At 35.0% G+C, this 11,889-nt stretch overlaps 1 protein-coding gene across 1 annotated transcript in view; it reads left to right on the forward strand.

Annotated features, from left to right (window-relative positions):
- LOC126278225 (innexin inx3-like) overlaps window positions 1-11,636 on the forward strand; it is a 29,460-nt gene extending 17,824 nt beyond the window's left edge. Inside the window, exons 5-7 of the mRNA XM_049978205.1 lie at window positions 2,971-3,130; window positions 3,252-3,478; window positions 9,733-11,636. Of these exons, the coding sequence (XP_049834162.1) occupies window positions 2,971-3,130; window positions 3,252-3,478; window positions 9,733-9,909 (564 nt within the window). The 3' untranslated portion in view covers window positions 9,910-11,636. The remainder of the gene's footprint in view (window positions 1-2,970; window positions 3,131-3,251; window positions 3,479-9,732) is intronic.
- Window positions 11,637-11,889: the final 253 nt, after the last annotated feature.

Raw genomic sequence — 11,889 nt, forward strand, 5'->3', positions numbered from 1 at the left:
TTTGCTCTACTCTATATGTAGAGCAAGCTGCCTTTCATCACACCAACTACAAATTTTGCCTGTCATCTTGTATACTCCTGGAGTCAATCAATGATGACAACTTCCCATACACCGCAGTGTCATCAGCAAACAGCTATTAATTGCTGCTCACTCTGTCACAGGTCATTAATTTATATAGAGAATATGTGGTCCTATCATGCTTCTGTGGGGCACTTGTGATGATATCCTTGTATCCAAAGAATACTCACCAAGGATGACCTACTGGGTTCTCTTATTTAAGAAATTTTTCCACCATTCACACATAAGAGAACCTAAACCATATGCTTGGACACTTGTCAACAATCTGTTGTGGGACATCATTTCAAATGCTTTCCAGAAGCATGTTGCCTGTTGCCCTCCATCCATGGTTTGTAGTATATCATGTGAGAACAGGGAGAGTTGAATTTTCAGATGGCTGATGTACTCTAAACCCATGCTGATTTGTGTACAGAAGCTTTCCTGTCTTGAGCAAACTTATTGTATCCGAATTCAAAATGTGGTAGAGAATTATGCAATGAACCAATGTTAAGGATATTGGTTATAATTATCATATTTTACCTTTCTTACATACAGGAGTCACTTGCACTTTTTCCATCCCCTTGGGTCTTTATGCCGAGTGAGAGATTTGTAATAAATGCAGGCTATGTAAGGGGGTCAATGCTGCAGAGTGCTCTTTGTAAAACCGAATTGGGATTCCATCTGGGCCTGGTGATCTATTAGCATTCAGCTGTTTCAGATGCTTCCCTAAGCCATGGATGCCAATTTGTATGTCCTCCATGTGGGAGTCTGTATGAAAATTAGACAACTGTATGTTTGTACGATCCTCCTTCATGAATGATTTCTTAAACATGAAATTTAAAACTTCAGCTTTGCTTTTACTGTTTTTTATTATTACCCCAGAGTGGTTGAGTGACTAGCTAGAATTAGTGATTATACAAGGCTAGAATTTTCTTGAGTACTCAGCAAGATCTTTTACTAATGTACGCCGATGGAAGTTTTTATATACTTTGTTTAGATCTTCTTAGTGACACATACATTTCTACTAATTTTTGCTTGTCAAAAAGAGTGTGTGCTCTCTTCTGAACTGAGAGTGCAACAATGTTTCCTCTGCATTATCTGAACTTGATTGTTAAACATGAGGTTCCTTTTCATCCTTAATCCACTTACTTGGCACATACATGTCTCAATCAGTCAAGAGACACTCCTGTTGTTAAAAACCCCTGACGTTTGCTTTGTATGAAGTTCCTTCATGGTCTTCCAATATCTTAAAGCATTTATTATTTCACCAGTTTCCAAAAAATCAATGAGCAGAATCCCTGTTTTCTGTCCCAAAACACTGACACCCTGATTTTCCTTGCTGTTTGTTGAGTTGTCATTTTTTTGGCTGAAGGAGAATGAGTACAACACCACTGCACTGACTGTTGTTTGCCATTTGGAGAATGGTGACAAGCCCAAGTTTCATCTTCTATCACTATAGAACTGAGAAAAGCCTTGTCTTCAGTCTCAAAACGATCAAGAAATTTATGAGCAGCACTGAGCCTGTTCATTTTGTGTGTTTTGGTAAATTGTCGAATGGCAATCAGAGACATGATGAGCTTCAATTTTCTGCACCACATCGTCAGTCACAGCAAATGGCCTTCCGATTCTGTCTTCATAATTAATTTTCATCCTTCAGAAATTAAAATTCTGCACCCATTTCATCGCAAGCTCTCTTGACATTACATCCTCTCCACACACTGAAACAATTTCATGATGAATCTCAGCAGTGTTCATGCCCTTAGCATTTAGGTAGCAAATTACAGCATGCACTTTGCCCTTGCCAGGAGCTGGAATGAGAAAGCTTATTTCTAAAAGTCACTGCAACACTAATTGACAAGCTAATGATTGTTGGGAATGCTTCTTCCTTCCACTGGTTTCCTGCGACATAGCAGTGGTACCAACTTCACCCACGGACATTCCATGTTAAAGCTGCATGCCTTATAACATTAGTTTCTGGGTAAGCCTCGTATCTCTAGCAAATTTCACCATGTAGTCTAATTTTCATGCAATTTAGTGTTTGGCACCATCTCTCCTGAACTGTGTGCCATACAGTGATATAATTTTGCTGGTACATTCAGTGGTATATGTGAATACTGTCCGCAAAATGTCAAGAAAACAGTTAGCAGTAAAGTAGTAATAAATTAAAACATCATGCTTCATGTGGCAGTTTTACAGCATGATCAGTGAAAGTGTACTAAGTAATGTTTTTCCTTTCATCATTTTTGGAGGGTTGTCAGTGAGAAACATTTCATAAAACTTTGACATTATATGTAAAGTTTTTTGAAAGTTGCTAAATGCTCGCACATTAGCAGATACAGGATGAATGAAATCTGGATATACATGTATCATGGGCTACACTTATTTTTCACTTTCACCCTCACAGCAATTCCTTAGACACTATGTGATATGTGTACTCTTTGGTTGAAATGTGTCCAGTGGTTTGCACTTGAAGTTAATTGCTTCTACATTATTTTCCCCTGGATAATACAGGCATTTAAATATAAATGCTTTGCGTCCTTTTGCAAGTTAATTATAATTGTCCTTAATTGTTCCCACAAAACACTGAAAATTTTTATGAAGAGACAAGCATTTCAGATGTTAAATGCAGTATTCTAATGATGAGAAAATACACATCCATTATCTAATACTATGGATAATGCATAGGGGTATCTTGGGAACATCAAAAGGATTTGAGGATGTCAGCATACATCTGAATGCAATACAAAAAATTTACACTTATATTCTATGAGAGAATGTTCTGTATGGACTTGTCACACCAGTAGCTATGCTAGATGTATTAACATAATTTGTTACAGAATGAAATCACTATACACTGTGTGATAAGAAACTACAAGAAATAAATTAAATTCAGTAACTTTTTTTCCCTTCCAGTTTGGAAACATATTTCTAATGAATAAGTTCCTGGGTGGGACATTTCTTGACTATGGAACCAAAGTTCTGCAACTTCCGGACCAAGAATTTCGAACTGATCCAATGGCTGATGTATTCCCAAAAATTACAAAATGTACATTTCATAAATATGGTCCTTCAGGTATGAATAATTTCTTTGTTCTGTATGCAGTTTTGTTTCCTTGCATGAAAGAAATTTTATGTTGCTAAATATGCATAATTATGTCCTTTTAGTGTTAATATAATTTCAATTTACTTTGCAGGGGGGTTACAGGTGCTTGACGTTATGTGTGTACTTGCACTCAATATTCTCAATGAGAAGATATACATCTTCCTGTGGTTTTGGTTAATAATATTGGCAGTTATATCAAGCTTGGGCCTATTGTACACATTAGCAATTATGCTGTCTCCAAAAGCCAGAGAAATTGTTTTTAAACGAGGTTTCAAAATTTCAAGGACAGCTACGAAATCAATAGCCACAAAACTCTCTGTAAGTATGTTGAAAATAACGGTGTATTTCTGTGTGATATAATAGTTCCTTTAAAATGATAAAGCACACCTGTCTAATGTGATGTTAATAATAATAATAATAATAATAATAATAATAATAATAATAATAATAATAATAATAATAATAATAATAATAATAATAATAATAATAATAATAAAGAAATTAGACCATTCTTGCATAGGCCACCAAATAACCCACAAGTCGAAACAACAATGAAAACTATCAACACAACAAAATGAATGAAAACACAGCTATGGAAGAGTTAAAACTACTGGTTTATATAGGAGCACTCACTACTCTAAATATACACACCAGGCAGGGATCAGAACCAACCAACACACAGAAGAAACCAGCATGGCAACACAGGCTACAGATCAGAATAGGAAAAACTGAGGAAAGACATTAGACAGCTAACACAATTTATAAGACAACAAATGTCAGAAAAAAACCCTGAAAAATCTCACAACAAGAAGCGATAGAGCAATTAGATGAAAAGAAGCAGAAATTACAAGCATTGGCCAAACGACTTAGAAGATACAAAAAAAAGTGAAAATAGAAGGAAACAAAACCAAACATTCAACACAAACCAAAAGAAATTCTACCAGACAATAGATAACACACACATTAAAATAGACAATCCACCAAACATAACAGACATGGAACACTTCTGGAGCAACATATGGTCAAACCCGGTACAACATAACAGGCATGCACGGTGGATAGAAGCAGAAACTCACACATACAAGATGATACCACAAATGCCTGAAGTGATAATTTTGCAACATGAAGTCACCAAAGCAATTAATTCTACTCAAAATTGGAAAGCCCCTGGAAAAGATAAAATAGCAAAGTTCTGGCTAAAGTAGTTCACCTCAACACATTCACATCTAACTAAATTATTTAACAGTTACATTGCAGACCCATACACATTCCCTGATACACTTACACATGGAATAACTTATATGAAACCTAAAGATCAAGCAGACACAGCAAACCCAGCTAAATACTGCCCCATAACATGCCTACCAACAATATACAAAATATTAACTTCAGTCATTACACAGAAATTAATGACACATACAACACAGAACAAAATTATAAATGAAGAACAAAAAGGCTGTTGCAAAGGAGCACGAGGATGTAAAGAGCAACTGATAATAGATGCAGAGGTAACATATCAAGCTAAAACTAAACAAAGGTCGCTACACTACGCATACATTGATTACCGAAAAGCTTTTGATAGTGTACCCCACTCATGGTTACTACAAATATTGGAAATATACAAAGCAGACCCTAATTTGATACAGTTCCTAAACATAGTAATGGAAAAATTGGAAAACCACACTTAATATCCAAACAAATTCAAATAATATCATGTCACAGCCAATACAGATTAAGCGTGGAATATACCAAGGAGACTCATTAGGTCCTTTGTGTTTCTGCCTTGCTCTGAACCCACTATCCAACATGCTAAATAATACGAATTATGGATACAATATTACTGGAACATACCCACACAAAATCACACATTTGCTATACATGGATGATTTAAAACTACTGGCAGCTACAAATCAACAACTCAACCAATTACTAAAGATAACAGAAGTATTCAGCAATGATATAAATATGGTGTTTGGAACAGACAAATGTAAGAAACATAGCATAGTCAAGGGAAAACACACTAAACAAGAAGATTACATATTGGATAACCACAGCGGCTCAATAGAAGCGATGGAAAAAACAGATGCCTATAAATATCTGGGATACAGACAAAAAATAGGAATAGATAATACAAATATTAAAGAACAACTAAAAGAAAATATAGACAAAGACTAACAAAAATACTGAAAACAGAATTGGCAGCAAGAAACAAGACAAAAGCTATAAATACTTATGCTATACCAATATTGACCTATTCATTTGGAGTAGTGAAATGGAGTAACACAGAACTAGAAGCACTCAATACACTTACACGATTACAATGCCACAAATATAGAATACATCACATACACTCAGCAACAGAAAGGAAGAAGGAAGGGGATTTATCCACATAAAAATCCTACATTATGGGCAGGTAGACAATTTAAGAAAATTCTTTCTAGAACGAGCAGAAACTAGCAAAATACACAAAGCAATCACTCATATAAATACATCGGCTACACTACTGCAATTTCATAACCACTTCTACAACCCTTTAGATCACATAACATCAACAGATACGAAGAAAGTAAATTGGAAAACACTACATGGCAAGTACCCGTATCATCTAACACAGCCACACATCGATCAAGACGCATCCAACACATGGCTAAGAAAAGGCAATATATACAGTGAGACAGAAGGATTCATGATTGCAATACAGGATCAAACAATAAACACCAGATATTACAGCAAGCATATTATTAAAGATCCCAATACCACAACAGATAAATGCAGACTTTGCAAACAACAAATAGAAACAGTAGATCACATCACAAGCGGATGTACAATACTAGCAAATACAGAATACCCCAGAAGACATGACAATGTAGCAAAAATAATACATCAGCAGCTTGCCTTACAACATAAACTCATAAAACAACACGTTCCCACCTACAAGTATGCACCACAAAATGTACTGGAGAATGATGAATACAAATTATACTGGAACAGAGCCATTATAACAGATAAAACACCACATAACAAACCCGACATCATACTCACCAATAAAAAGAAGAAATTAACAGAACTAATTGAAATATCCATACCCAATACAACAGATATACAAAAGAAAACTGGAGAAAAAAATTGAAAAATACTTCAAACTGGCTGAGGAAGTCAGACATGTGGCATCAGGATAAAGTTGACATTATACCAATTACACTATCGCTTGATCAAGGTCCGTGTCACTTTCTACTTTTGACCAGACACAACGTCTGAGATAAGAAAGAAATATTATCATTATTATTATTATTATTATTATTATTATTATTATTATTATTATTATTATTATTATCAAACTGTCTGATCATCAGCAAAGATAGTCAGCTTTTGAAAAACTAATGTAATTAGTTAGGCAAAAAATCTACTCACCTAGTGGTGGCAGCCGAATATGTATATGAAGATATTTAGGTTTGCAAGCTTTGAGCCTGAGGCCTCTTCTGGCAGAAGGGAATGAAGGGGCATGAAGGAAAAGTACTGTTGAAGTTTAGGAAGAAGGGTAGAGTTTGGAAAAGTTACCCAGAATCCTAGATGATATGAGAAGAAAAGACTGATTGCTGGGGACTGCAGCAGATGAATTTGAAAACAAGAGAAGTTTAATGTGGAAGATAGGGTAACATGAAGGACAGATTACTGCCAAAACATTGTGCATCATGAGTTAATAAGAATGTGAAGGTAAGTGCATTGAATGTGATAGAGTAGAGGTGGGGAGGGGGGGGGGGGGGGGAGCGGGGGAGGAGAACAGGTGAGAGAGTGAAAATTATATATAACTAAAATTGAGTGAAGAAAGCAACATTCACTGTGAAGAAATGCTGAAACCAAAGAAATTAGTGTAGATAAAGGCCATGGGGATGGTGAGAACCAAGGACATGTTGCAGCACCAGTTCCCATTTGTGCAGTTCTGAGAAATTGGTATCTGGGGGAAAAATTCAGATGAAAAATGTGGGAAACAGGCACTGAGATGACCACTATCAGCTAATTTGACAAGGCTAAGAGTTCCTACAATCATGCCCTGAAATGAGGTCCGTTGTGTCAGACATTTTGCCCACCACAACTAGAATAGCTTTTTGTCAACCTCTCTATCTCTGCAATATCCTTGGCAGATCCAATTATCCTTGTTCACTCATCTCCCTACCTTTGGCTTCCATTCCTGTGACTGTCCCCACTGTAAGACTTGACCTATCCAACTTCCTGTCACTAGCTCTGTAACTGGCAAAACATACACTATCAAATGGAGAGCCACCTTCGAAACAGCACATCATATACCAGCTGTTATGTAAACATTATTCAGCCTTTTATATCGACATGACTACTACCAGTTTACCAGTTAGGATGAATGGGCACATGCAGTTTGCGTATACTGGCAACACACAATATCCTTTGTCCTCGGTGCCTGTTGCAACACACGTACCCTCTGGATTCTTCCCCAAGACACCATTTTCTCAGAACTCTAAAAGTTTGAACTGCTGCTAAAACATGTTCTTGGTTCTTGTTACCAACCTAGCCTCAGTCTGTTAATTTGTTCAGTCTCAGCATTTCTTCATGTTAACTATCTCTTTATTCACTCCCTTTCAGTTTCCTGTATCTTTTACTTTGACTTAATGTCCCCCCCCCTCCCACCACTTCCTTCACATACAATGTACTTAGCTATCTGCTATTATTAGCTAGTTACAATGTTTTGGCAGTAATCTCTTCCTTGCATGTTACCATATCTTCCACCTTTAAGCTCTTGGATTTTCAAATTTTGTCTGGTACAGTCCCCTTTTCATCCCATCTGGCCATTTGGTAAGTCTCCCCTGATCCTGGGTTCTAGGTACTTTTTCTGAACTCCACCCTTTTTCCAAACCCTCACCAGTCTTTTGCCTTCACCCCTCTTCCTTCCCCTCCAGTCCTTCTGCCAGAAGGAGCCACTGGCTCCAGAAGCTTGCAAACTTGAATACCTTTATAGATGTGTTCTCCAGCTGCCACTTCGTGAGTAGATGTTTTATTTATCCAATTACAAAATGTCTAATCAGTATGACAAGAGACAATAAATTTTACTCAAGATAACTGAAAAGAGTGAGCAGATTATGCACCAAAGAGACAAACAGAAAAACAATACTTAATGCTAAAAACAAATGTAACCACTCTGCAAGGTCTGAAACTAATATTATCAGGTCTGGTGTCCAGTAAGATATGAATTGTGAATATATAAAATCTTAATTTTGTTCCAAAGAAGTGTTCATGAAGTAAAAGGGCCAAGAAATGAAACAAGTAAAAAGAATGCTACCAGCAGTTATTACGAAACCAAAATTAAGTAGAGTTTGGTACGTAGTTAAGTAACTTATTATACGTGGACTAAAAAACTTCCACTTAAATACTTTAAAAGAAAGATGAAGAAATTCTGAGAGACCTGGTTTATAATTAACAGCTTTCAGGCATAACCCATGAAGAATCTCAGAAAACTAGAAATTGTCATTACCCAACAGTGTATGAAAGATGGCCAGTAACACTGATCCTTTTGAAAGGGCAAAGTCTTACATGGATGAAATAAGGTTATGTATGCATAATGAGGCAGTAAGGGAAGTTAAGAACTTTAGAAATGTGTAGGTTTAATAAAAAGCAACTGCCACAGATTTGGTTTATATTGCCCTGCATTTAGGACGTGTACACAATTGTCAAATTTACTGCAGGAAGAAATCAGACCTTCATAAGAATGTTTCATTATCATAGCAGTGAGTGAATCAAGAGTGAAATAAATTTGAAATTAAGAAAAGTAATTTTCCTCTATATCATTAAAAAAGTTGTTACAGGACAAGTACAGAATTCTGGAAAATAAGATTAAATATGGCAGAATGTAGCAAAATTCTAAGGTATTACTGAGATAAATTTACCATTTACACACAAACTAATCAAAAAAACTAATCAAAAGTTGTCTTCAAATACCAGAATATGAGCAGATACTTGCATTCAAGGGGTAAAAGGAAATCAAAAAGAAGCTTTAGGAATTTTTCATAGTTTTTAAAAAAACTATGATTCCAGAGCAGGAATCAACAGGAACTGTACCCAAAGTGATCTGAGAAGTTAATAAATCAGAGCTTGAACAAATTTTGGTGAAAACCATACACTTGAGAACTGAAAGTGGAATCTGGTCATTAGGAGGTCCTAACAAAAGGAAAAAGAAATGTACAATGTTTAAAGAAGATACATGTGTTGAAAGTAATGCAGAACATCCACATGGATAGGAACTGAGACCTATTTCTTGTAAACACAGCCAACTACAAATTTACAGTGTAGTTTTTTGCTACATATAATTGTGGAACAAATGTCATAAATTATTTTGAAGATATAAAGTATTTACAGCTATTTTTCTTCTTTTAAAAAATTCTGACACATTTTTGTAACTTGGTTACTAATAAATGCAAAACTGAGGTGTCAGGTGTTAGTTCTATTACTGCACTATAAAGTATTTTCAGTTTTGTTTATTGTTACTATAATTAGTGTGGCAGAAAGTTTCTACATAGTGCTACTGAACTCTAACTACTTTTTTTCAGGCTGGAGACTTTTTAGTATTACATTTTTTGGGCCAAAGTATTAGAGCTGCATCATTTACTGAACTGCTAGATCAGTTATCTGCAAACTTAAATGACAAACATTCACATGGAAATCAAACACCTCCATTAATCGAAATGTCGCCTCTGTATCCTCATTTACCAAAAACTGCAGCCTGAGTTATTGGGCTGTGGAACCTATGATCTCATGACTGATTTGAGAGAAGGGAGTGAGATGGACAAGAGATAGAAATCTCTGCATTTGTAATTGTGACACATCAATTTTAAAACAGTTTAGTGCAAATTGAGTATTATGAATTTTCAATGTTCGTGCTTCAGTTGTTTGTGTGGTGATGAATGAACTGTGTTATCAGTACCTGGAGCAGCCAAAAGTGACTGAAATAGTATTAAAATGATCTTATTGTGCATAAGTAGCACATACTTTTAAGATTCATTTTTGAATATTTATGTGGTATTCACATGCTGTGATAATTTGTGCCATTTACAATGTATTTATAAGGATCTTGCCATCTATTTTGGTACTTTTTATGATGTATTTGTAAATGTTTTTGTAATTTATTACATATTGTACACATAATCATTAAAATATTTTTGTAAGGATTTCAAAATGTTGTATTACCAGTACCTCAGTGATTCATGTTCATAAAACCCACAACAAAAATCATCTTAAAGGGTATGGAATGAATTCTGGCACATATTAACAAAGTGAAGCAGCGTGATGCATTATTTTGCTCTACTCTTTGAATAAAATGATAGAATTTGTGAGAACTGAATTAGTGGAGCAATGGTCATTGTTGGTGGTGGGCATTCTTGTTACTGCATCTTATACACATTTAAAAAGAATGCAATGGTTTCAAAATAAAATTGGCTCCTGAATCTATGCACCATAGAAATTTTACACCATCAGTTCTGTGGGGCCTGTTTCTGACAGAAGATTCACAGTTTGGAGACAATGGCCTAATCATAGATAGTTTGTGCTTGCTCAAAATGATCTCAAGTCACTGTTAAATTATCTGCAAATAACCTCAGTGATTTGCTTTGCTTATAGCAGAATGAAATCAATGGCTGAACATACACTGCATTTTACATTGCACCTCTCTATCATGATCTGTTGAGTTCGCAGTTCCAACTGGCATTTGTGAAACAAATAATGAAAAAATTGTAAATAATTTACCCCTTCATATTGTGAGAAATAAATTTCCTTTTAAATGAAACACAAATGTAACTCATTTTAACTTAATTGTAAATCAAAACTAATTCTGTGAGTGCGTGCCCACATGCTATATTTTTTCCTTTCTAATATGTTACTTATTTGCTGTTTGAATTGGTACATGTAATATCAATTCTTTTACAAAATGTATTTTTAAACCATAATTATTAAAAATGTGACTTCAATGATGGCAATGGTGAAAATATTGTGCAGAAAGATTTTTTGTAAGAAAGTATTAAAAATGTAGTCTTACCAGTTTGCAGGTCTAATGTTTCTCCATCAAAATGTATACTTTACTGGAAAAATTTGAAAATTCTCAAATCCAAAATCTTGGTTTCTAGAATTCTGCTTATGAAAAGAATACATAAAGTAATGAAAGTAATTTCATTTAAAGTGCAAGTATTCTGCTATTCCTGTCTCTGACATTGGTAAATGCCAGTAAACCCCAACTCATTAAAGAAATGAACTCGAAAGTATAAGAGAGCATCAAACATGAGATTACTTTACAAATGAATTAATGTGTGAAATATTTGATGTTCAGCATGTAAGCAGGAAAAGCTTACAAAATGTTTAAACATAATTTCAAAGTAAATTGGATGTTGCTAAGTATTTCTCATACTCGATGAATGTAGTCAGTGTAATTAGTGTGTAATAAACTACACTGCCTTGAAACATATACACATTTTTCATACCTGTCTCATTGCATTAAACCTTTGACATAAGATAAAAGCTTTTTAATATTTAATTATAATAGTATTTTTAAATTTGGTCAATAAATACACACAACATTGAAGATCAAATTGTTGTGGCCCCTAGAAACCATTAGACACGCAACATGCAACTGGAACTAGGAACCATGAACTATGAACTGGGTTAGTCGGTTAGTAATATAAATGTAATTGCTCTGTATTTTTAACAATTTGGAAGAA

The sequence above is a fragment of the Schistocerca gregaria genome, chromosome 6 (genome assembly GCF_023897955.1).
Source record: "Schistocerca gregaria isolate iqSchGreg1 chromosome 6, iqSchGreg1.2, whole genome shotgun sequence".
NCBI classification, from domain to species: Eukaryota; Metazoa; Arthropoda; class Insecta; order Orthoptera; family Acrididae; genus Schistocerca; species Schistocerca gregaria.